This window comes from Plodia interpunctella, chromosome 5, assembly GCF_027563975.2.
Source record: "Plodia interpunctella isolate USDA-ARS_2022_Savannah chromosome 5, ilPloInte3.2, whole genome shotgun sequence".
NCBI classification, from domain to species: domain Eukaryota; kingdom Metazoa; phylum Arthropoda; class Insecta; order Lepidoptera; family Pyralidae; genus Plodia; species Plodia interpunctella.
In genome coordinates, this window is record NC_071298.1 from 11,771,018 (window position 1) to 11,798,596 (window position 27,579).

General features: G+C 39.6%; 2 protein-coding genes and 1 long non-coding RNA gene across 4 annotated transcripts in view; 1 reads left to right on the forward strand and 2 right to left on the reverse strand.

Moving 5' to 3' along the window:
- The window catches only part of FMRFaR (FMRFamide Receptor), a 36,671-nt gene extending 13,143 nt beyond the window's left edge, over window positions 1–23,528 (forward strand). Inside the window, exons 2-3 of one of the 2 annotated variants that reach the window (XM_053745399.2) lie at window positions 17,563–17,650; window positions 21,845–23,528. In XM_053745399.2, the coding sequence (XP_053601374.1) occupies window positions 22,001–23,266 (1,266 nt within the window). In that variant the 5' untranslated portion in view covers window positions 17,563–17,650; window positions 21,845–22,000 and the 3' untranslated portion in view covers window positions 23,267–23,528. The remainder of the gene's footprint in view (window positions 1–17,562; window positions 17,651–21,844) is intronic. The other variant, XM_053745400.2, reaches the window with a different exon arrangement.
- LOC128670045 (uncharacterized) lies at window positions 8,874–9,966 on the reverse strand. Its single transcript, XR_008404720.1, has 3 exons — window positions 9,897–9,966; window positions 9,658–9,786; window positions 8,874–8,949 (listed from the first exon to the last, which is right to left on the reverse strand). It is a non-coding gene; the product is annotated as an uncharacterized LOC128670045 (long non-coding RNA).
- Window positions 17,979–19,720, reverse strand: LOC128669742 (chymotrypsin-1-like; the record flags this gene model as incomplete). Its single annotated transcript, XM_053744816.1, has 4 exons — window positions 17,979–18,262; window positions 18,585–18,773; window positions 19,005–19,172; window positions 19,427–19,720. Coding segments are annotated over 4 exons (900 nt in total), but the record flags the coding sequence as incomplete, so codon positions are not given.
- Window positions 23,529–27,579: the final 4,051 nt, after the last annotated feature.

Genomic DNA, 27,579 nt, shown 5'->3' on the forward strand with positions numbered 1-27,579 from the left:
TGTACCTTCTTAACGGCATAACAAATCATAGCATCAGTAGAGAAGATACAGAGCTAAAGCATTACAGCGGAATCTAAAACCTTTAATCTATAGTTAGTATGCAAAACCACATCCATAATGGTTATGGTAATATCTGAAGTATTGTATTATATGCTACTGTGTCGTGTCAAGTCAACGGCCTGAGGTTTTACCACCGCACCATTGAGCTCCTTTGTCCTGAAGATTATACCGCAGCTTCCCCCCTGTTACTCCTCCCCCTCCCCTGCCATAAATCCCGAGACGTTTACGTTGCAGCCCCGCGTCGGAATTCATCCCAATAAATCTAAAGGAAATTCTTTCAATTGTTTACTCAAGTTTCCGACTTATACAGAGATTATCCAACGCGGAGTATTCTAACAACTTCGAGAAATCTCCCGCTGCAGTATGTGTATTGTATGTATATTGACTACATAAAAACCAACATTTGAATTTCAATAGGAAATACCGAAAGTATTTAACGCAGAGGAACAGAACAAGCACGAGTACGACTTAATCCAACCAAGTTTTGTTTTTCAATTCCAATCGATAATTAAAAAAATATATTTATTAAAGCTTTCTGTTTCTCTATTATTTGAGAAAAGATAAGTTTTACATAAAAGTCATTTTTGAGACGCAAGAACATAGCGACATACGGGTAATTTGGGACTTACCATAGATAAAATTAATATTATTCTTTTATCTATGGGACTTACATACATTATTATTATTACACACATTACATACTTACATTGCAAGTTAAATAAAAACTAAAATATTTATCGTTCATATTTCAATACGATTAACGATTACCTACACAGCTCTGTAAAGAAGCCCACTGGCACTGGAAGAGAATTATTAGGCCATCCTTCCATAGTTTCCCAAGCTCTAACGTTGACTACAGTACTACTTAGTTGCAGGCCACTATTGAATTGACCGACTGAACTAGTGACAGTGAGATCTTGAAAGAAATATAAATATTCGGCCGCAGCTGACTGCGCCGCGTGCCCGCGATCGCGTTATTTCTGTCGTCGCCTCTGCGTTTAGCGCTTGTTATGTATTAATACATCCATACAGATTAAACAGGCTGAAATATAAATAGTGTTCACTTTAATAGCACGCATAATCTTCGAAAATATTTACTCCTATAATAGACCTCCTTTCAGTTGTCGTTCAGTTGCCTTTATTCATTGCTTCGATTTCAAATATACTCGTAGTAACTTTTAATTTCGAACGTCTGCTAGAAGCAACACGAAAAAAGTTCAATAGTACCTATTATAATAGGAGCCCAAACTCAAACGAGTTTGTAAATTTTTCGTAAATCCGGGGCTGGTTTTCGTATAAGTACTATTCGAAATTTTGATACCTTTGATATTTTCAGATTCTTCAGTTAAATATCACATCATTAGGAAGTACAAAGGAGTGCCATCTCGCCACACACATCATCACATCGGGAAGCGCAATACGTGACCCGTAAAGTTTCGTGTCAATGCAATAAGTTGAGAACAAAGTTTACTACTTCATTATCTTATTCCACAGTTCGTCCGGTATAGATCACTCGACATTTCACTCAACACTATATCAATCTCTTGCGTAAACTTTTCTATTCTTCGTAGTTTCGTCTCGATATTACCGAAGACACACTAAGTCCAACTCACACCTGTTTGGCCTTGCCGCAGTCCACCAGGATGTGATACTTGTTGTTGAGTGGCCACTCGCGGAGTCGGGAGCGCCGCTTGTGAGAGAGCTAATAGTACTTGTGATATGCATATTTCTGTCACACACAGCGCCATTGAAAGTATTTACGGCAATTTATCGGGTGACAGATAAAAATGCTTTTAATAAAGGAGACTGCACCAAACAAAACTGAGATACATATTCGAGTATTGTTATGTTCAACATTATATGATTTATCGAATTTCAAATGCTCTCATAGATCAATTCGATTGAATTGAAACAACCCAAATTAAGAATTTGATAAGTTTTTATTTAGTTGTCCCGATATTGTATTGTAGAAATTTCCCATGTCACTCCAGTTTCCATGACAATGCATCATTATGATAAACATGACCTGTTGGTTTCCCCGGGATCGGCTCCCAGCCAGGTAAATCCTCAACAGTTTACAAAAAGACCATGCCCGTTATGGACATATTTTTCTAGAGATCTTAAGATCTCTCTAACGATAAAAATGTAATTTAAAAAAACTCTTATTGAAAAGGATGCTCCACTTCAAACAAATCAAAAATATAGAACAAAGTTGGTTCAGATTTGGAAGTTCTTCGATAGTGGAGTAATCCGGCGCCCGCGCGCAGACGACAGGTGTCACACAGTTAGGACGAGGGGCGACGTGACGTGGCGGCTCTTTTAATCTAGTAGGGATCGAACCAAAACTCCTTGTGTACTCTTAATCTTCTATGAAAGTTTAAATTAGGTTTAGTCTTTTTATGAGAAATAAGTATTTTTTACTCTGAATGGATTATTGAGTAAAACGGCGAACTACAGAATGAATTGGAGAATTCTTGACTCTAGAGTCGACGTATCACTCAGCTACAGCCCACCAGCAGCGGCACCTGCGCCTGCGCAGGGAACGCGTTGGCACGGCTTGTGGTGATATTTATACTCCGCGGCGGCGATGCCCTAATCGGTCGGCCATTGTTCCACAGTATCAACACGAAAACAGTATCTACACTAGAGCGAAAACGGACGTAAAATTGCCCGCATCAGTTAGGCGTCGTGACGCGCTCCCGATTAGGAGCTACATACACTTTCCTTTTTTGGCATGCTGTTGATGCTATTTTTGGTGAAATATGATTTAATTTGTACTAAAATGATCTAATTGTTGAAGAAATTCTAAAGACTTGATTCAACTTTTTCTTTTAACAGCAAACGTAGGTACTTTCAATTTCTGTGGTGCTTACTATCATTACGCGAGCGTGTTTAGTACTTGTTTTTAGTTTTGCGTTATTACACAGATAAGTATTACATTTTTAAAGTAAACATTTTCAAGCTCAAAAAACAATCAGTTTTCACCTCCTGAAAATAAGATCGACATGAGACATCTCTACCGAAAAAAAAACTTTAATAGTGTTCACAAAATGTAATTTATTCACTTGGATAATAAAAAATTGAGACGAGAAAGTCTTGAATAAAATGGTCTCTACATTTTGTTTTGAAATTCAGTAGTTGAATTCAAATAAAACAATGTAGGTCTCTGTATCTGACTTCACGATACAAAAAATGTGATTTATACACTAATTGGTGTGTTCGGTCCGCGGTCAGCTGTCTTCTGACATGTCTTGCATGTTTTATTACTTCTCAAGGCAACACGTCACTAGAATTATTTCCAACGTATTATTCATTCGGCGCGCTTTTTTGTGAATAATGATTTTATAATAATTTGATGAAACATTGAACGCGTAAACAGTACGTCATGTGGCTCAGATGTCGGGAAGCCTGCAGCAGCGGCCAGTGAACGAATTACAGCGACGGCATGTGTTTTTGGTTAAATTGTGATTGATGGTCCATGGTGTCTGTCCGGAGACACTGATGAATGGACTGTCGATTGTTGGCGCCAAAATCAGCTACATGTCTATGTTTCAACTATCCTCTTATGTCAAAATATAAGAGGACAGTTGAGATTTTCGTTAGTTATAATTTACTAAATTATTTTCTATGTTACTGTAATGCAGCAATTGAATCGTTACTCAAAATATGAGACTATATGCTCCGTCAGCCAATGAACGCAAATAAAACAGGCTTAAAGGATGTTTGGATGGCAACAAATAAAGTTATTACGAACATAAGTTATTCCGATCGGGTGTCACCAACGTAATTACATCGAAGCTCATTAAATTAGGTAATCGAAACCCGAAGCCTTGTCCTAATACATTTGTTCAATGGCACGTGAATGTATTAACAATGACATATTGTAACGGTATTTTGTATTGTGCATAAGTAGTTTATCATAAGTTCACCTTTATAATTATTTTATTTCATTGGACTTACACCTTTTTAAATGGGACTTACTTTTTGTGCATGTAATTTAATTTTCAAGTTTTTAACTGTATATTTTAGCAATAAAAGAGTTTTGTATTGTATTGTATATAACGCCAATGGTCTAACTACTACTACTAAGGATTCGGAAACCATGCAAAGTGAAAGAGAAAAAGTAGGAAAATGCTGGGCTCCGACGCTACATGGCTCCGGAAGAAACCGGGAAATTGCTAAAATAAGAGAGGGTTATAAGGCGACAAGCACAGACTTTTGTTTGAACCTCGAGGCGACAAGTCTCTGTCTCTGATGATAACTAGTTAACCGCTTGTCGGTGTATGGAGGCCTCTCTATGTCTGATTCCAGAAGAAGTCCCACTTTGTCTTTCACTTGCCTGATGCAACTGAGCTATTTAAAGAAAGCATCGTTATATATCAATTGTTTTACTAATCAAAATTTAAACTTCCACAATGAAGTCACGAGATGAGTTACTATTGTTCACCTAAGTATAATGTCGTTTGAAGACAATGAATTGTTGTCAGCGTAATAAAGAAGGTCCATCAGTAAGTAGATGACACCGCAGCGAGGGGGAGGGGGAGGGAGGAGTTGTGGTTGGCGGGTGACGATCAAAATTTTTAAGGAATTTCGTTTTAATTAAAGACAAAGTATAATTTCCGCCGCGTCAGCAGTCGTTATCTCGCGGGCGGCGGCGACTGCGGATTTGGAATTTCATTCTTATTTTACTTGTTTTTCTACGATCCGAGATACCGGACCACTATGCAGTGTATATTTTATTGAGTCCGATCAAAAAGCTAATTGTTAAATTAAAATGTTAGCATCAATTATAACATCACTAGCTGCCACAGCTGCATATGTTAAGTTACTCGCGAAATTATTAAAAAAATCTATTTTTTAATACGGTGTCTGTCAAATTTTTTTGTATAAAATAAAAAACAATACGTACGTAACAGTAGCGCTATTTACTTTATAAAGCGCTATTGACTATTAGACTTTTCGACCAAATCATACGGGAATCCTTATGAAAATCCTTGTGTTAACCCGACATATCAGCTGCCTCAATACAATACTAAATTCAAAATCGGCCCAGCCATTTGATCGTGAAGAAGTAACAAACATACTAACTAGACTTTAACATATAACTTTCAAGTTTATAATATTAGTGGGGTGGGATTAGATATCAATTCTCTATAAAAAATGATTTTGTAACGCTTACACAGTCTTTCAGAGTTCCACACCATTGCCGTTATTTCCCATCTTCGAATTCCAAATATTGACGGCCTAAGAAACCATGGTGCAAGTCGATTGACCTTGCAACCGATAAGAGCAGACTACAAATATAATAAGTCCAAGGCGGGCCGTCACTCTCACGCCGTCCCCGCGTATTTGCGGCGCGCGCGCAGCTGATTGCACGTACGTATTACCCACGTGAATAAACATAAAGACATATGGACAACTGGCACACGCGAGGTGGTCGCCGGGGTGCAGTATAAAGTGCCTTGCTCCGTTCTAGCTATGCTCTCGATGTGGATTATCCTCTTTAAATCATTTACTTATTTAAAACCTTGTCAAGTGCGAGTCGGCCCGCCTACCAAAACTTCCAAACCATACATTTAGATGACAATATAAAATAAATAAAAGATAATAGGTTTGTATATATTTTCTTAGAGGTAAGTTGTTTGTGAAGGAACTTATTATTTATTTAACTTCTTGCCAAACTTCATGACTGTACTTATACGACAACAGGAATTACCCGTTGACCGAAAGTCAAATGAAATTAAGTCAATTTAGGCCAAATTTACAATTAATTTCAATTGTAAATTTGGCCTAACCTAAATTTAAAATTCAACGGCCCACTAAACACAAAGCTTGTATCGAGGGTGCAATGGAACAAACACAGAATCCAGCACAGCACACCCACAACCGCAACGCAGCGCGCGGGCGTGATGGTCACTACACCACGCGGAGGTCGTCAATTGGAGGTACGGAATCCTAAACAACAACAATATTTTAAAAAACTGTAATATAAAAAACTGAAAAATATCCGATCGAACAAACAATCTAAATCAATTATTTATGACTAAAATAATGTGAGCAGCAAGCTGAGGAAGAATCATCGTAATAAAACAAGGCAATCACTAAGGAACAATCTACAAATTGAACTGCACACACCTGCCGTCGATATAAAAATATCAATTGATCATGTTTGTTTAGAAAGACTGCGGAAGAGGCGCTATTTTCAGATACACAGATAGTGCCCATTAGTGTTTCACGGGCTCGGCACCGAACGAACCGAAGTGTTCCAGCGGACACTCGCATGCGGCCGAGCACAACGGCACGCTGCTGTTTTCACGTATTCCGCAATTTCAATTATTTATTAAGTTTTTAATTCAAGATCATTTTACAGCTCAAGAAAATTATTAAGAAATTACACCGCATTCAGTATTTATTTTGATCTTATATAATTCCTGGTCTTGCTAGCGATAGCACCGTTGATTAAATAAGTTTTAATCCGTTACCTTAATTTTGTAAAGTTTTGTTGTCTCGATGACTTTGACGGGTGACAGACGCAGTGAGATTTTCTTCCAAGAAGGGGGCAAGTTGTTACTTGTCTTGGTAAATTCGCTACGGACTTTGCCTATTGGAACCGTTTCATTACTTCTAGAAAATTATCTCACTTCTACATTTAATAATACTATAGGTCTCAAATAACCTCCGATACAAACAGATACACAGACTTTAAAGTTCTAATACTAGCTCTAACTAGTGTCAAGCCAGATTAATGTAGTGTTTTATTTCTAGTTACTCCAGGAATGTTGGTGCTAGCTGCATTTCACGTTACTCCAGGGCTTCTGTACCGCGGACTTTGTATGTCCAATAGATTCCATATATTATACAAATGCCAGAAATAAATATATTTATTTTGTATGAACAAATACCGCAGCTAATAGTCACCACCAACCCGATACATAAAATACGACGAAAATGCTGAAAAAAAATACTACTAATGAACTTATATATTTCAACATTTGGACTTTAGTAATCTATACTCTCATGATAATAATATAAATCTAATAATATATTCCTTCACGTCAACACAAAGCATTATTAAATATATTTTAGTCACCGTTCGATAATAGTTGCAATAGCTGTGGCGAGCGGCATACGTCCTGGAGTTTCCTCGGCCGATATCGCATGATCCGTCGGAACACGAGCTCCACGCGTCTTCAGACGTGTTATTTCCAGTACAGCGGCGCCGCGCTTCCGATCCGCTGCCTTCTAAACTCCTTTCAATGGCTGGCAGCGACTGACCGCAATGACATTTTTCATATATTTCTTTGGGGCGAACAAAGCCAGCCGTTGGAGAAAGAAATGATCAAGTGCATTTCTATGCCATTTTCTATTCATTTAAGGTCATGGACAATTGTAAACTTTTGAAGTAAATTTGAATTATGATTCTAATTGACACATGAGAGTTCGTTAGTTAACCACAAATAAGCCTGAAATATTTGCGGAAACATTATCATATCCTATGACGCGCCTAGATTATATACTAGCTGCGCCCCGCGGTTTCGCTCCCGTGGGAATTTCTGGATAAAAAGTACCCTACTTTACTTCAGATACGAAAAAATCTTATTTTGTGTTATAAGGCTTTCATAAAGTCTGTTTCGACTCCCTAGGGGTTCCGAGTTTAAGTTTGTGTAATTTGGCCTAGTAACCGAGCCACGGGTCCCAGCAAATAAATACAAATATCGCTGGCCTAATAGATGGCCGGGTATCAATATGAGCGGCGGCGGGTGATAGCGGCCGCCTAATTGTTTGAGATTCCGCGGTCAGGGTCACCTGCGGCTGCCAGTCCACGGGGACCCAATAACACCGCGCTGAGTTACTCTAAATACAAAAGTGGTGAAGTTAACATTTCCATTGTTTCGCTGGGCGAGACGTTTTACATTAATATAAATGTGTAAATATTGTTATTATAAATGTGGACAGTTTTTTTTATCCCTTTGGAGGAACTACCTACCGGTCTAAACAGTTTCTGAAGGAACCAACACAAGCAAAATAAATTTAAAAAACATTAAGTTACTTTATTTCATGTTTCTGCAGTTACAAATAAAAACATATAAATGGCCAATGTCGATAGTTCAACCCCGAAAAAACTGACTAGCTATAGATAATAGGTTCGGTTCCTATTCGACTTAGATTTTTCATATAGTTAAATAAATCTTTTTTCTTCGTTAATCCAACCCCATGAAAAAAATATCCCGAGCGTAAAACTTTTGTGCATGACAACTGACAAATTGGTCCTATACTAAGGATTCATTTCACCCTTTAGGGTCAAAGATTAGAAAAAATGAAAGCAATTACCGACGTCGGTTTATTAATGACCAGGAGATGTTTGTTTTTGTGAAAAACGGCCGCAGTTCTGTTGTCCGTGGCCGAGCTCGAGACAAACGCCGCCAGCCATTCACAGTTTGGAGGCAAAACAATGAGAGCACGGATTTGTAGATATCTTTTTGGTTTTAACCAAGCCTCCTAGATTTACTATATAATCGTTTAAAATTATATTAAAGATATAAATTTAAACGATTATATAGTAAGCAGAATTAAAAAAAACAAAAACTATTTATTTGCTTAAATATTGAATTAAAATAGTATATCGATAATAGCAAGGATACGCAACATAAATCATGGGAAAGTAAAAGGTATCTAATAAAATTGTGCTATAGACAAAATATCTAATAGTATCACCGGCAGCATCACGAGTAAGATGCGGGCTGGACCTACCTGCCATTTTAAACGAAGGAAAAGTGTAAACAAAATTATAAAATACTTACTTATTTTCGTAATGTTCATTACTGTGCCACCTCCACAGAGGCTGCTCGCGGAGTTGGCGCCGCGCCAGCCGCGCACACACACACGTCGCTGTTGGACAAACCATTACTTTTCATCGTGTCATAAAAATCTTAGAACCTCGTAAAGAAGAATATAAGAATATCGTACGAGCTGTGATACATGCATAAGCGCATGTAGTTAAATTTGTCCATATTTCGTTTAATATTTATTTCAACATAATACTAGTTTAACGCCGAAATTGTCAATGAACAGTACTTTACAATTCGCCTTCCGTATTCAATCTCTAAAATTCCGGGATGAAATGTCTATAAGATGTTAACCCGGGATTCCGAGGAATTTTTGATTCATATCATAATTAGTTTTTCAATTATCCTACTTTCGCACAGGACCCTCCTCATTTCCAGGATGAAATGTCTATAAGATGTTAGCTCGGGATTCCGAGGCATTTTTGATTCATAATTAGTTTTCAATTATCCTACGGGAACCTGACCATTTACCGGGATGAAATGTTAACCCGATATATAAGCATACCAAATTTCAAGCAAATCGGTCCAGTAGATTTCGAGTGATGCGCGTTCAGACAGACAGACAGATAGACAGACAAAAATTTCTAAAACTATATTTTCGTCATCTGTATCAGTAACTAAGTATATTCCACGAATAATTAAAAAAATATATCCAATGTACAAATTTGGCCTTTCTTCAATTTTATTATATGTATTGATGATGATGAATGGAGTTATTGTCATATCGTTAAAGTTATGAACCAACATATACCTTCTTTATAATCTAACTAGGCTCCAAAGTGACCACGACTTTCTCTGAGCTTTCTTTAATTTTTAATCTCGTCGCAAAGTTCACCCCGAGCTTTACCAAACTTCCCCTATGATATATAATATTTGATAACTGAAAGGGAAAGAAGAACTAATAAAATATGCATTTAGTTTAACAAAGTGTGTGCACGAAGTCAATTTATAACTTCTGACACAGTTTTCTTCCTACATTACTTATGATACCTTTTGCAGAAATTTTGCGGAATCTTATATTTCCGTGTGCGTGTGAATATGACGGTGGCTTGAGTTTCAGCGTCAAAATTGTATTGACATTTATTTAATTATTGTCATACATCTTACATCTAACATTACAGGTACCTAATACGATAAAAATGACATACATTTATTTGTCATCAAAAGCAAAAAGCAATGAAGCACAGAAACTGCAGCCGCTCAGTGAACATGGCACCGCACCCGCGCTGTTGTGAGCCGGCGAACTTCTCCCACGTGTCGAACTAGTTGGGATGTAGTACTTAGACAGTTTCCTTGAAATATGGGATTGTTCTGAGAAGTCCTTCATCCCATCATTAGAGACAATATTGACCTCTCAGTGCGTTGTCATCCAAGCAAGATTAAGTGCACTCTCAATAATTGTGTTGCACTCAGCCGGAGATATGAATATGTATAATTCTTTTTAAAAGTTGACTCCATTATTGCAACGGCCTTTAATATTTTTTAAATGCACGTGAATATCAATTCGGTCTTTGAAATCGATAAAGAGATAATCGTCAACTCAATGGCCTCCCACGTCGTCGTTGTACGCGAATGCGATCAATCAACCGCCCGCATGATTCCTGTCTCCGCGGCCACACGCGTGACTGCTGCCCAATCTAACACGCACTCACTTCTCTCACAAAAATAATTGAATGTATTGAATTACATACCGTGTATGTATAGTATAAAACAAGTGTATAAAAATGCTAAATAAAATGGATGCAGCAGAATTTATTTTTATTGAACTGAGAATTGGTCTCTCGTTGTATGTAGTCGTCATGTCGCATCAGTTTATCACATGGAATTAGTAGATACTACGTACAAGTATAAGTACTTGTACGTAGTAAATCCATGGTTCTTCATTTTCCATGCCCCTAACTCCATTCTTTTTTTTTTGACAGGTACCTTTAGAAGGCGCTTCCGCACCATGGAATTAGTAGACACTCCAGCACCTTCTAATTCCATGTTTTGCATTGACCTTATTACTTACTTACCGTCAAACGATTTTTCTTTTGGTGTCTACATGGAATTAGTAGGTACTCCGTACAACGTACTTATTAAATCCATGGGTGTATATCAAACGCATGGATTTAGTGAGTACTTTGGTAGACGTACCGAAGTACTCAGAAAAAGCGACGGCTTTTTCTTGATCTACAAATGCTATACTTATTGAACCATTTTGTTTACAGAAATAAACAACTAAAGCCAATTTTCGAAGTTGAAATATATTTTGACGCACTATGCTCTCTTCACTCCGCCCGGTGCGACCATATTTTACAGACAATAAAGAATAATGTAAACTCATATTTTACCGAAACATACATAGACCGGACCGGAAGGGCCGCGCCGGTGTCCGGCGCCCGGCCGATAGCTTGTCGACCTTCCCGGCATCGCTTCTCTATATTGATAGCCGTTATTGACACTTTGTCATAGGGTAATGTAATATTACGGCGAAAATTACGTTGAATCACCGAAAGCCGCCGACACTTCAAAAATAAATTTTCAGCAGCATTATTTTTATTTGAGGTTGATTGAAGGGATAGTTTCACTAGAGAAGTATTGTTTATTTTCGGCTCACTACGAGCGAAATTACACGAGATAGCACGTAGTAAAAAAATTAAAGTGTATTCTTCAATACCATGGCTGGGTTGAGTATGTCAAGCGCAAAAAGTAACAAACGAACTTTCTTTCACATTTATAATATTAATTATGATAGGATTCAGTTTGAATAAAGCTAAAGCTAAGCTTTCAATTTTGGTGAAAAATTATGGCCTGACTATGATATTAGATATGATCATTAGACATATAGCAGCCCGAGGAGTTTCAGTCAAAGCAGAAATTCTTCAGCTGCCGTAGTGATTAATGATGTGTATTATGTTATGCCTGTGGAAGCAATATAGATGACCCGCGGAGGACGCGCGGCCACACCGTCCGCGCCGGCAGATGAGCCGCGCGCGTCATTCACACGCACTATAAATTCATCTCGACTTGACAGTGAAAAATTTCTCCAATAAAAGTGCGGCGTCATACTGGAGACGTCCCATTACGGACGTGACTCCACTGTTTTAACGTCCCAGCCTGCTGTGAGTGTCAATGGCCACGGTGGGTTGCTTCCGACTCAGTGTATTCTCCCTTAGTAAAGACTCAGATATCAGATGAAATTGCTAATGATTCAGAACTGACGCAGTGAAATAAAACAATACCTACTCTCTGTGGAGCAGTTACATATATTTATGTGGTCTATCAATGCAATGTCAGTAACACTATGCTACCTACAGTTATTGTAGGTGCAATAGAAAAGTATTCTCGCTCAGTTTCTGCAATATATTTGCATTGTCAACAATACGATCGGCAGCGCGCCGCGTCCGCTAGATTTCGCTACTATTTCGTTGCTTTTGTTATTTGCATCTAGAGTGGAGGCGGCGAGGCGATGAGGTTTAATAAACTGCATTCTTTCAAATACAAGGAAGGTATGTCCCTACGGGCTCTTTCCTCTGCAACGGAATTCGATTCGATGTAAAGCTTTTTAAAATAATTATGAGTTAAAGCATTTACTCACAAACTAGATTTTTAGAGACTTATTAACGTTCTAAGTAGGTACCTTAAATCGCTCAAAAATCTGTTGCTTTCTATTGCTAAAAGATTTTTGGAAATCGGTTTAGTAATTTTAGTTTTGAAGATTACCCCGATACTCTGTATTTTGTTTTCTTTTTTGTTGATCTGTGACGCCCAACACAGATTGGCAAATTTACAGACCCCCAGAATCCGGTTAATTGTGTGATAAGGATTGTGTATAGCTTCACCCCTTTTTATAATAATTTAATTAAGTAAAATTACATGCTTCAAGGCACAAAAAGTATGTTTTTATGGGATGTTATGACAGTTACTGTGTGCGTATTCTAGAGCACTGTTTGTACTGTGACTGGAATGAGAATTGAGCAATCACATTAGAGCGTCACCCACCGCCGCCTACAGTTGGTAAGATTCTCATTAGCATCAGTGGTGACTTGCTGAATATGCGCTGCTCATTTGCTAAGTGCGTCGCGTGGGGAGTCCTGGAGGGGTAGCGCTGACATCACTCGCGATCATTTCGGTCCACACAGCTCCGACTTCCAAACAATTAGATGAAATTCCACAGCAAAACAAGCGTTAAAAAGGAAAAAAATAACATTACTGACGCTCATTTATTTTACTTTCTCGAGTGAGGCCGACGCGGCGGGTTAATTATATCCATTTAATGCCTGCTCTCACTCGACACTCCAGTTCTACTTTCAAATAGAAAACATAACTTCAAACATCGAAACAGAATTATAATTAGGGAGCTGTTACATGAAACAATGTTCAAGATCGTTTACGCTTTAGGACACGTACTAAAACAACTCTCATCAGTCATATTCTGAGCAAAAAGCCTTCGATTGCGCAATTCGCAGTATGGTTTCTGTTTTTCCCAAAAACAAAACCTAAAAAAGCTTTATATAATAATTATATAATAATCGTATAGAAGATTATTTTTACGACGGAAAATTTATATTCTGAGTGTGGATATATTCTAAATAAAGCTTAGACAGTTTGAGCAAGGTTTGGTGCTGCCTTCTGATCCCTGAAAGCTAATTTCGTGGCTTCAAGGTAGCTCGCGTAGGATATTCTGTATGATAGACGCGAAAGCGAAATATTCCAATATTTGCTAGTAATAATATCGATAACAATTTTCATAGCCTGTTGAGACGAGAGTACCCAGCTACATGAAACCTAATTATCTCAACAAATATGAATACTTTCCGAACTACATTTTTTACCGATTTTCCTGCCGCGCTGAAGTGTGCAGTGGCCCTTACCCGCCCCTTCAATCTGTGCGAATTACTTAAGTCAAATAACCTTTTTGCATAATACGGATCGAGATTATTTTATTGAAATTTTATTCAATACGTCGCCATCGCGGCCATAACCTTCGTCTGCATTGCCAGCAGACGAGGGCGTTGCTCTGTAATATGTATTCTGATTGCGGTAGATGAGCGCCATTCATGCACTCTTCGCGTCCTTAACCCTCAATACCGCTTGTACTCACACGTAGTATCACGCAGTGCATGATGAACGATGTTAAAATATGATATTAGCGGAATGAAAGCCTCCCGGTTCATGAAATAAATTCCACAAGAGTTGGAGACGTGTTAAAGTGAGAAATACTAACTAAGAATTGCCCTTCGCTTTTAGAAATGAAACTTTAAAAGTAAAGGATACGTTTCGTCTTCCATTTAAACTACAAGAGTGTAGCTAATAAGAGAATACCTAAGGGGCATAGTAAGTATAAAACATGATTGTGATTATTCATTGTTTGTTTTTAGTTCGTCCAATCATCGCAACAGACCGAGTATGGGACTGGCTCATTTAACTTTATTGACAGTGATTTAGGGATCTGCGTGAGATCGCATTCTGCGGGTCCTATTTGCGCGGCTCACTCCGATCGCGAGATTTAGTACCGCTCCTTATCCCGCTCCGGCAATCGCTCCGAATCAGGGAAATGAAATGAATAGGAACACAAAAGGTGCCGAACTGTGGCGGCTGTGCGCCGTCTGTCTGCAATTACAAACGGCTCACATTGTAACGCTTACGACATGTCCACAGCGGCTGGCATGACACATTACTGTGCTCGGGGCTTTAATTGCTGAGTCTAGCAAATTTTCTATGTTTCAAACGACATCTGCTAACATTTAGGAGTAAACGCACGTTAATGACAACCAACTGAGTTAAGCAGGCGGTCCAAACCTTTTGAAATCATGGAACTTCACCACAACGCACGCAAGATGTGTTTTAAATAACTTATAAAACGTCTCAGATCTTTTCGATAAACAGCACCCATTTCAATCTCCTCTAAAGGTGCAGGTGCACTATGCTAATGGTAATAAAAGAAATGAAAATTTATAGCAAAGCCGCGGCGGCACTCTCTGTGCGGCAAGCAGCTAGTAAGTACTTATTATAATGTACTGGGGGCTTACCATCATCTCTTATCGCGATCCACTTTACGACCTAAACTGAACTGCATCGCAAATTCGTACCATCGACTTAATTTTTTGTATGAATGCGATTAATTTTCGGTGCCTAAATTGAATTGAGTTCTATCTAAGTTGATGGTAGGCCTGCTGGTCCACAATAAGTGTTAGAACATTTATTGTACGCCGTTGGCGATGGAGGTGGTGAGCTCTGTTAAATTACTCAATTTTATTGACATTAAAAAGCGATAACCGTTTCATTTCTATCGAAAAATAAACCTTAATTTCTTTTCAAAAATGGTTAAACTATTTTCGTTACTAATGGTTAAACATTTTGATTTCAGTGCGTCTCGCTTTTTCGTCGGTTATTCGCGGAAGATGTTTACAATTACGTCAATTCCGTCCAGCGCCGCTATTTCCTCGGCAGCCGCGCTTTATTTACCCTCGGAAATTCATTCAAATACAACAAAGATCCGTCGGAAGCGGTTTGATGAGAAAGAAATTCGTTCGGTTCCGCAAACAATCTCGGGGAGGTTTGCCGAAGCCGACATCAAACAGCTGGCTCCAGCTGAGGCGTGGCGGGACGCGAGTGACGACCTCAAACACATGTTCACACATCAAACCGAAATAAACGGAAAAATTGTAGAAATCGCAAAATTTTGCGAAGGATCTGAAACATTTCCGAGGGATAACAATGAAATTTATTAGTATTGTCATTTCGTTTCGTAGGCTTCGTAGCAGCGCTGCCAAGTGTAAGCTACGATTTCGTAGCTCCAAGCTACGAATGGTGTCGTAGATCCGTGTTACGAAAATGTGTACGGCAGCTACAAATTCTCTAGGTTTTTTAAATCTAAATAAAGAATCCTTATCGGTTAGGAACTTGTGTTGTGTTTTGAACCTATTTATATAAACAACAATAAAACCCCAGTCGCAGAGTCATCAAATGGCAGCTCTTTAATAAAACGCTAACGTCAAGTTCTTTCGTTGGCTTTTTTAATCCTTTAACGGTAAGCGAGACACTATAATAATTTTAATTGTTATAACGTTGTAGACGTTGACTGTCCTTCAAAGGGTTGCGAATGTTTTCTTGTTCGGCAACTGGTTGTGAACGTCAGTTGCCGATGTGTCCGGACGGTCTCGTTCGTCTTAATATGCGCTGTTCTTCATAAATGATCGTAGGTTATAAAATACTATCAGAGTTGACTTGCCTTTTTAATGGTTGTAGAGTGTATCAGTATCAGTGCAACACATATTTTTCACAAATGATTCGATGATAAGTTTGAGCAGCCTCAAATGTTTTTCACCTGAGACACATATAAAAGTTGGAACATGCTAGACAAAGTATATGTATCACTAAATAATAATATTACGCGAATTGTGTTGTGTAATTATGTGATGTCGTGATACAAATTGGAGATAACTCAGTGGAATTGCTCAAGGAACAAACACTAATTATCAGTCATCACCGTAAAAGGACACGTGGAGCCTTTTAAAAATTAGTATTATGTTAATCCTAGAATATTCGTCATTTACTAGTTCCCCTCGACAAGCGCTGCACCGCCAGTCACTGGTGCACAATATAAATGCTAATGCGGCGCCTCGTGTGACGGTCAGTCCGGCCAGGTGACAACTCTCTGTCACACTACTTTGTCACACTACCGCGACACAGATGATTTTTCTTCATTGTCACACTAAGTATAGAATGTCCTTTGTGGATTCCGTTCTTCTGGATTCCGATAAATAAACCGACAAACTATAATATATATATATATATATTAGGACAAATCACACAGATTGAGCTAGCCCCAAAGTTCGAGACTTGTGTTATGGGATACTAACTTAACGATACTATATTTTATAACAAATACATATATAGATAAACATCCACGCCCCGGGCCAATCAGAAAAAGATCATTTTCCGTCATGACCCGACCGGGGTCGAACCCGGGACCTCTTGGTTCAAGAACTTTACCACTGCGCCACCAAGGTCGTCGAAAACGAAAACTAAAAGCTAACAGCGTTTATCTCGTGCGAAATTTATTCTTGTTCCTCGTTCACGTTCTCATACATGAATATGAGGCATCTGCGCGAGATGAGCCTCCTGTCACTCGCAGAAACAATTCGGTGATATAAAACAACTCCAGATGTTTACGCTTGAGAGCCGGCCGTCTGAATAATGCCACAAACTTTAAAGATCCGCTCGCTGTGTACATTTGAGGAGATTATCTGTTGCGATATTATATGCTTATAGGTTGTTTGCGATATTACCCCAATTCAGAGTCCCCCAATGCAATAAATTTATCGCTTTATTTGTAGACACTTGTACCATACAAGTTTTGAAAATTAAACCTTCATGCACCAATTGGATGTCAGTTTTCAATATGAAATATTTCAATTTATTTCATTAGAGTAATTTTTTTAACAAGTAGGTTATTTAAAAAATAGTTTTAAAGTATTCTTTATCATTTATATTTGTTCATTCATAGTGTTGGTGTCAACATAATAATACATCAATTCGCTAGCGACACGTCCGCCAGGAGATATATATACCATGTTGTGGACATTCAGTAACGATGACTACAACTCAAATTAAATAATAATGTATTGAACACAAGCTGTAGCTAAAATATGAGTCTTGTTTGTTTCAGGATAGATGTATCGGTGTGGACAGAGCCAGCGCCCGCACCCCGCAACCCCCGCCGCCTCACCCCCTGCTGCCTAGGCGCTCACAAATACGTTAGTATACCCATTGTAAAATTCTATCTACATCATAATCATCAGTCATATAGAGTAGGTTATCCCTTTCGCCAAATAAATAAAATCACTAGGTTATTTTCTCGAAACTTCCACGGTATCGACATCTATCCAGAGCGATGAGATTGATAACATTACATATAGACTAGTATATATTAAATTCCTGCCATTAATTTCAATAAAGCAAATGAGTATACCTGCCTATGTGATGTCCAACTGTCCAAGTGACTGTACTCTGGGAAACTTGGACGCAGCAGTCGGATAACTGATAATGATTCCGGTACAATAGTTCTTTTGAAAAACCAACGAATAAAAATGTGGGATATGTATAATCTTCACAATTTATTAGACAAATATAATATTAGTCTCGACTAATAAAATAATGTTGGCGAGCGTAGCGATGAATTTAGCGGCGATGGTCGGGGCCGAGGAGGTGGGCACGGAGCGGCGCATGGAGCTGTCGGCCTCGCGGATGGTGCGGTTGATGATGTCGCGGTACGGGAACACCGCCGTAAACACGCTCGTGGCGCCGAGCGGGAACGTCTCGTTGGCGTCCGACGCGCACGACAGCGGGCCCATCGACGTCACGCCGATCTGACACAGCCGTGTTACATTACAATTACAACGCCTGTGTGCCACAACAGCCGTGTCTATCACTTCCCGGGTCCATCCCTCATATCTCAGAATCGTGAAGGTTCTGAGATTGCCCCGCATAAAGGAGTTCGACCAACGAACTATGGGAACCAAATACCTAGACTGCGGTTACACCTTGCCTTCTTTGATTCAAACGTGCGCTCTTCTATATGAAAATATTTCAAATTTTTGTAGATGTAGTAAATGGCAGTAAATGACCAAAATATTTAGTCCTATTGTTAATGTATTTAGTCGTTAAATAATGTTCGGATAAAGGGCTTGCCTGGACGCCGCGGTAGACAACGGGCCCGCCGGAGTCGCCGGAACAGACGCCGCTGGGCAGCTCCAGGGAGCGCGACACACCGCACACGCAGTGCCGCCAACCGTTGCGGTCGCATTCCACCAGCCGCAGGAACACTGTTAGCAGCTCCTCGCCCTTGTTCGACGCCTCCGTGCGACCGAAACCCAGTACCTGATAACACATACATACATGGCACTCATCAATATAAATGATGTCATCATTTGCAAATTCAAATTTCTCCCAATTTGTATGTTCTTGTTAAAGTTGACATAGTCAGGCATGATGTTAGGAGCGCAGTAATTGTGTTAAATACTTCCTCGGCAACCTTTTTCACTTAGACGTGCGTCTAATATGTCTCACATCACAATGCTAAATAGTAAAAAAGTGGCGCTGTAACTGAACCTGAACTTCTTCTCCGAAGAGCTGGTTGGGGTCGTAGGAAAGGATGGCCCGCAGCGGCGGCACGGGCGAGTGCTGTGCCAGCGCCATGGGCGCGCGCGTGTGCGCCAGCCCAAGGTCGTGGTTCAGCACCGTCACGTCCATGCCACGACCCACATCCTCCTGCACCACCTGCACCCCATCTTCATTCTCAAGCTTAAACCAACTCTCTACAATCTTTCAGTTTACTGACACTAACTAAGCCAATAATGAAAACACTACTCTAGATGACAGACAGGTCATTGAATATGTAATCCTACATGATCGACTTTCCTGAAATGGAAAGCCAGCACTGGAAAACATATTTCGTGTTGAGAGTGTAAACGCCTTTTGACCGCTGATACAATCGACAAAAAGGTCAAAAGAGCAACATAGATAGTGCGTACCTTGTAATCCGGGTGTTTGTAGAGATACCGCAAGGCGACGACGTCGCCGACGTCGGTGCGCATGGGCGTGCGCGTGTTGTACTTGGCAAAGCCCAGGTTGGGCGTGATGCAGTGCGCGGCCGTGAGGATCCAGTAGCGCGTGAGCACGGAGCCCGAGCAGCGTGGCGCCATGAAGCGGTCCAGCAGGATGCACACCTCTGGATAGTCCTCCAGCCGCGTGGTCGCGCCGCCGAACACGCGCCGCGTGTCCTGCCAGTGCCCGCGCGCCCCCAGCGACCGGAAGAACCCGTACCCGGTGCAGTTCCGGTGCGTGCTGTCGGTCGTGTCAACGGGGGGATTCCGGGTGGGAAATTGTTCCACTTTGTCTTTTTCCTGATTCCTTCCGCTTTCTTCATTTTTGGTAAATTGGCCACTGGCGGGGTCTATCTCATTGAGGTCGATGCTACTGATGTCGACCCGCTCGAAGCTCTCGTTGTCGTCTTCCAGCTCCGCCAGCACCGCCACTGTCACTGCCGACAACAGCAGCCACTCTATTACAATTCTGATCATGATTTCTTATTGATACTCCATTTATTTCAATTAGTAAAGTAAATTAAGAAAATTAATCTAAACTATCTGTCACGCACCTGTCATTCCATAGTTTTTTTCGTCATAGCAAGCCAACTACAGCATGCATAAATCTTTTGAACTCGTACGTCCGTATGGCACTAAGCCCTACTCCCAGACATGGTTATTCTTTGCTATATCATCCATTAAAAATATTTGATCGGTAATTAAAAATTACATTCGTTATAAAATCGATTTTAACTATGTACCTAGCCAATTGTATTCTCTGTGCGTTACTATAAGGAAATAGTAACGCAAAGAGAACACAATTGGCTACGTACCACACAATTGGTGAGGACACCAAAACGATTGGTTGGTTGACAGCACGAGCGTTCGCACTTAAATATTCATAGTCCATTTATTATTGATATTTAAATAATAAATTGATCATGAATAAATTGTTATTCATATAGGTAACAAAGTACATAAAAAGTACGTACCTAGTCAAAAAGTATAAAAAAAGCTATAAACTGATAAAAAAAAAGATACAAATCACGATTAACCAAACAAAATATATGAGTATCGAGCTGACTAGTGTCCCCCTAGAATCACCCATTCTCGAGTTGGGTCAACTCAACCATAATAGAGGGAACCTCACGACGGCCAAGACTCCACCACCAGTTTGACCATTTGAGTGAGCATGATATACTCGATTCCCATGACTTTATAATACAGATCTTATTCATTGAAATATTTTACCCTTATTATTTAACTACCTAATTTTCCAGGATGAACGGTAACCCATGTCTTCTCCATACTTCAAACTACATGTCTCGTAGTGGACACGATGGAATTTGAAGAACAAAGTCAAACTAAACTTGATTTATTGATTAAATTTGGGAGCATTATGCACCTATTCCTTAAGAATCACACTATCTATTGATGAAAACTGCATGAAAATCCGTGTAGTGGTTTTTGAGTTTATTGCGAACAGTCAGCAGACAGACGCGGTGGAGAACTTTGTTTTATAATATGTAAAGAAGTTGGTAGTGGATGCTCTTCGAATACGTCAGGCGTTGTCCTGAACACTACATGTGTGCAAAAAATTGCAAGAAGATTTGTATCGAAATACATTTTTTTGTTCACGAAAATTCAAGTACTCTACTGACCGTTTAAACGTAATATTTAAGTTGCTTTACAATATTTTGCCCTGTCGAACTTTAATTGTTTTAATTGCTTAGTCGTTCGCCGCGAACGTAGACCTCGCGAATACAATTTTTTTTACATATATTTTTAGATATAAGATATAGCGAACTTTTTTATAGATCTACTAAAAACCTATATTTTTGTAGTGCATTATATGCATGTATGATCAACAGTAGGGCCAGCGCACGCACGTTTAGATTTTCGGTAGGGCTTTTTTTCCGGATTACTTTACAAGTGTTCATTGATATTTCTGAAAACTATAATGCCTATAGCAATCTCGGATAATGTAGCATTCTAATGGTGAAAGAATTTTTGAAATCGGGTTGGTGGCTTTGGAGATTACCCGCCTCGAACATACAAACTCACCTCGCGAACACGATATTTTTTTACATTAATGTGAATATTTCACAAACGGCTTAGCCGATTTTGTTACCCATGAACTTAAAAAATCCATTGACAGATCCTACATACCTTTTTAATTTAATCAAAATCAGACCAAAGTTTCCAAAGTTATCGCGTTACAAACATACATTATACATACATACAAAAAATGAATTTTGCCCCAAGTAGAATGTGAGATTATAATGATTTTGCAATAATGATTTTTGATATCTTAGATATACATTTAAAAATCATTGCCATACATGCATTTCTTCTTTTTTTCAGGTTTTTTACAACGCGCTAATAGCTTGGACAACATCACGTTGAGCTCCTAGTTAACATGCTCGCTGCGAACGCGAGCGCAACGATCGTGCCGAGCGTGACGAGCGCAGCGTATGCGGCGGCGAGAGCGGCGAGCGGAGCGGTGGCGGGGGACGCGACATGAATGCCACCGCGGAGGAGGAGAGCGGCTGCGCCTCCGACCTGGACGTGCAGCCGATCGACACGCTGGTGCGCTTCGTGGTGCACGGCGTGCTGCTGAACGCCATCGGCGCGGGCGGACTGCTCGGCAACGCGCTCTCCGTGCTCGTGCTTTCGCGGCCGCAGATGCGCTCCTCCGTCAACTGCCTGTTGGTGGGGCTGGCGGCCTGCGACACCGTGCTCATCCTTACCTCCGTGCTGCTGTTCGGTCTCACCGCCATCTACCCGTACACCGGCCGTCTGCGCTACTACTATTACCATATCAGTCCGCACATAACGCCCTATGCTTACCCGATCGCGAACGCCGCTCAAACCATGTCAGTGTATCTAACTCTCATCGTGACGATAGAACGATGGGTCGCCGTCTGCCACCCGTTCAGAGCAAAAGCGCTGTGCACATCATCACGTGCGCGCTGGTACGTGCTCGGCACGGCGGCCTTCGCCCTCATTTATAATGCTCCAAAATTTTTCGAGGCTGAGGTATACCCTAGCATCGATGACGGAGAAATAATATACTGTGTAAGGTCTGACATTGACTTCCGCACCGCGTCATACGTCGCCATCTATATCCACTGGATGTATTTGATCGTGATGTACATAGTGCCGTTCTCCGCGCTCGCAGTACTGAACGCGTGCATCGTGCTGCAGGTGCGGCGCGCACAAGCAGAGCGTGCGCGACTGTCGCGCGTGCAGCGTCGGGAGATCTCGCTCGCCACCATGCTGCTCGTCGTCGTACTCGTGTTCTTCCTTTGTAACCTACTGCCTCTCGTTACGAACTCTTTCGAGGTATTCTTTGAGAATGCTCTGGCGGATTTCGACCCACTCGTGAAGACCACAAATCTGATGGTCACGATTAACAGTAGTGTTAACTTTGTTATTTATGTCATTTTCGGAGAGAAATTCCAACGGGTATTTTTAAAAATGTTTTGCGCCGGCAAGATTCGTCGCCGGGACTCGCCGGAGCACACGCGTGACGATTCATTCGCCTCTTGCGGAGAGCGCGTTTCCCTGCGAATGACGCGCAACGGAACGCTGAGGCGTTCGGAGGCGCGTGGATCGCGCGGGGCGGCGGGGGGCGCGGGCAGCGGTCGGCCGCGGCGTGCCGCGTCCCCCGCCCCCACCGTGTACTACCCTGCGCCGCTCACAGACCTCACCTCGGCCTCTATCACCTCGGACGCACCTCCGAACAGTACCCGCTGGAATGGACATTCTCGAGTACAATTTTAGTGAAATTTAATATAAGACATTTGAAAAAGTGAGATCAACTAACGATTCAATATTTAAACAATTAATTTATATGAATGTAAAAATAGTGTAAACTTTCGGTTTAAGATGAATACCTACCTAAATAGTATAAAATCAGTGCTGTGACAGTGTTTCTCGTATTTCAGATCCTATAAAAATTACTATAAGAATATTCCAAAACGAAATAACGCACGGTTTTGGCCGTGAGTGATGTTTCTCATTCAATAAAAAATGTTTATCTGTATGTTTTGTTTTATTTTAATTCTTAGTTTAGACCATCAAAGGAAAATATTTTTTCATTTGTCATAAGTAGTTTCGGTAGACCCGAATTGCAGTACATGGCGAACCCACCAGCATCGTTAGGGTAAGAATGAATGAGTGAACATTTATTACCAAAAATATCACAAAACGACAACACAAAACAATCACACGCAACCAGATAATAATCATCATCATGAAGCAAACTTCGAGTAAATAAACCGGCCAAGAGCAAGTGGGACTCGCTCACGAAGGGTTCCGCAGCAACAAAAACTTGTTCTGTATACATTATATGCGTACCCTTCATAGGAGTACCTTAAACAATAGTCTTTAGTTTTATACAAGTATCTCAGAATTCTTTTTGCATAATTAAAATGAACATGTGTATAAGAGTTATTAAATTGAGACAAATAACTGACAGAGTATGCTATGTCTGGTCTAGTTAACACTGCTAAGTACATTAAACTTCCTATTAACCTTTGATATGGTATGTTATCTTCACAAACATTAGATTTTTCAAGATTTAATTTACATTCAATAGGTGTTACAGCTGTACTACATTCAGACATATTAAACTCTTGCATTAATTTCTCTATATAATGCTCCTGATCAAGAGTTACTACATTAGACTTTCTATTAACATTAACTCTCATTCCTAGGTATTGTTTGACTTGACCAAGATTTTTAATTTTGAAATTATTACTTAAAGCTTTAATTAAACTGTCAGTTTCATAATTATCATTAGAAAAAATTAGGAAGTCGTCAACATAAATCCCAACAATTATTTTTTTACCATAGTTACAATTTTTCATAAATACACAAGGTTCTATTTTACTTTTTACATAACCTAAATTACATAAAGTTTCTTTTACTCTATCATACCAGGCTAGCGTAGCCTGTTTTAGGCCATAAACAGCCTTTTTTAATTTAAGGACCTTATTACAATCTGCAATAGGAAAACATTCTGGTAATTGCATGAATATATATTATCTTTAAGATGACCATTAAGAAATGCCGTTGTGACATCTAAATGAGTTATGTCCATATTTAATTGTACACTTAATGCAAATAGATAACGCAAAGTTGAATGTCTTATAACAGGAGAAAAAGTTTCTTGATAATCTACACCAGGTCTTTGTGTGAATCCCTTAGCGACTAAACGTGCACGATATCTCACTTTGCCATCACAATATTTCTTTTTGAGAACCCATTTGCACTTTACCACTGCACCTGAATCTGGAGCATCTACCAACTCCCAGGCATCGTTTTACTAAAACAATCAAGCTCTTCCCTAATAGCACTTAACCACTGCTCCTTCTCTGGTCCTGCCAACGCTTCCTGCACAGTTAGGTCACTAGCATCGTCTAACACCTTCACACCTATATCAGCACACATGTTTGAGTATCCATACCTTTCAGGTTTCTTTCTAATCCTGACACTCCTTTCCTCATGCTCCGAATCACCCAATTCAGTTGACTCTGCATCTTCATACTCACTTGTGATGTATGTCACATCAGAGTTATCAACATAACACTCAATCATATTATCCTCTGCTTCTTCTAAAGATGTATCCCCCACTGAATCTAAGCTCTCTTCATTGCACTCTTTGCTTTCTGTTACACGTATAGATATTAGGGATTTAACATCTTCCATTATCATAACATCTCTGCTGGTACTGAATTTCTTGGTGATAGGACTGTAAACTCGATATCCTTTTATGTCCTCTGGATAGCCCACAAGTATCTGCTCTTCTGACTTCTTGTCCCATTTTTGGCGCTTCTCATTTGCCACATGCACCATGACACGGCTGCCAAAAATGCGCAAATGACTTATGTCTGGCTTATATCCTGTCCACACTTCATAAGGCGTCTTGTCATTTAGTGCTGGAAGGACAGTACGGTTATGCAGATAAACTGCTGTGTTTGATGCCTCGGCCCAAAACTCTATGCCCATCTTGGCATCAAATAGTAAACACTTAGCTTTTTCCACTATTGTACGATTGAAACGTTCTGCAAGGCCATTTTGTTCAGGTGTGTAGGAATTTGATTTTTGATGTAAAATGCCATTCTTTTTTCAAGTAGTCATCAAAACTTTTATTACAAAATTCTTTCCCATTATCACTGCGAAGTATTTTAACTTTTCTGTTCAACTGGTTCTCGACTTTGGCCTTATAGTCTTGGAAATGTTGAAATGCTTCACTTTTTTGTTTCATGAAATATATATAGGTCATCCGGCTGTAGTCATCGATAAACAGAATGAAGTTGTAGATTGCAATTTGCACGTCTCCCGAACACTTCACGGTAAGTTTTTCCTCATTCGCAACAACAATTTCTTTAATGGTATGCTCCGTCGACGCTTTTTTTATCCAGTGTTCGTTTGCGGTTAAGTGGGCACTCGCCCCCGAGTCAACATACCAATCATTTTTTGAAAAACTCCCGTTCAGGAACACCGCATTGAACGCATTTGTTTGTTTACGTTCGGTTGATTTAGTATTTGAAGAATCTTTATCAAAACTCGTGCATTGATTCCGATAGTGTCCGGTTTGTTTACATCTGTAGCATCGAACCACTTTCTTTGACTTTGACATATGTCCGTTATCTTTGGTTCCCGCGCTGTGACTATTGCTGCCAAACTTGTTTTTACGAAAACTTGCAATCGCAAATGCTCCGTTGGTGTCGCCATTATTCTCTTCCAAGTCCATCAACTTTGATTTAATGGCGTCGGTTGTAATATGTGATACCGGAATGCTCAATCGCCATTATCATCGGCGCATATTTATCAGTTAAACCAGCTAGCAATAAACAGCCAATCCACTCGTCACTGATTTGAAACCCGGTTCCGCTTAATTTCTGTCCAGTCTCCACCAATTGTGTCACATAACTTGTCATAGAACTGCAACTTTCGAGACGAATTGAGATGAGATTTCGCAATAAACTTATGCGTCTGGTAAAACCAGAGTCATCAAATAAGGCTTTTAGTTTATTCCAAAGCTCCAACGTCGTTCTGACATCTTTTATATGCACGTACAAACTCGAGTCGATTGTGAGAATCAATTTAGCTTTGGTCTTCGCATCGTCAGCGGCTTCTGTAGTCTTTCCGGCAACAGGTTTTATGCAATGCTCCATGTTCTCCAAGATCAGAAAATTCATATTTTACCTAGTGGCGCTAGTGTGTATACAACGAAAAATATTTCTATATATGTATTATTTCGATATCAATGACTAACAGAAAGATATCAAGACACATATATACAAAAAAAAATTTTTTTTTGCTTCAACTTGATTTATAGACCTTGCTTGCTTTGCTCGTTCGGTCAATTAATAAATGACTGGAGAATTCTAATGATTGCCATAATTTTATTCGTCTGGCGCGAAATGTCCTTTTCTTAAAATGCTCTTTTCTCACAATGTCCTTTTGGCATAATGTCCTTTTAATAAAAAACTGTTTTAATCAGTCGTTTATCTGACCTATCATCAAAAAACACACAAATATGAAAGTTATTTACTAAAAACCTATATTTTTGTTATACATTATATGCATAAAATCAACATTAGGACCAGCGCACGCTCGTAAAGATTTTCGGTAGCGCTTTTATTCGGATTACTTTATAAGTATTCATAGATACGGCTGAAAAATAATTTATTTCAAAACAAATATGCCTATTGCAATGTCGGATAATGTAGCTTTCTAATGGTGAAAGAACTTTTGAACTCTGGTAGCTTCGGAGATTACTCGCCTCAAATATACAAATTCACCTCGAACACAATATTTTTTTACAAAATTGTGAATATTTCAAAAACGGCTTAACTGATTTTGTTGCTCCACGAACTTAAAAATTCCATTTGCATATCCTACATATCTTTTAAATTTCATCTATATCGGACCAACGGTTCAAAAGTTATTTTTAACATAACACTGCAAACATATATAAGACTATGTTAGGTGGTAGGGTAATCTCAGGTAGGGTTGGAGTAGGAATAGGCAAAGGCAGACAGTTATATAATAATATAATTAAGAAATAAAATACAGACAGAAAT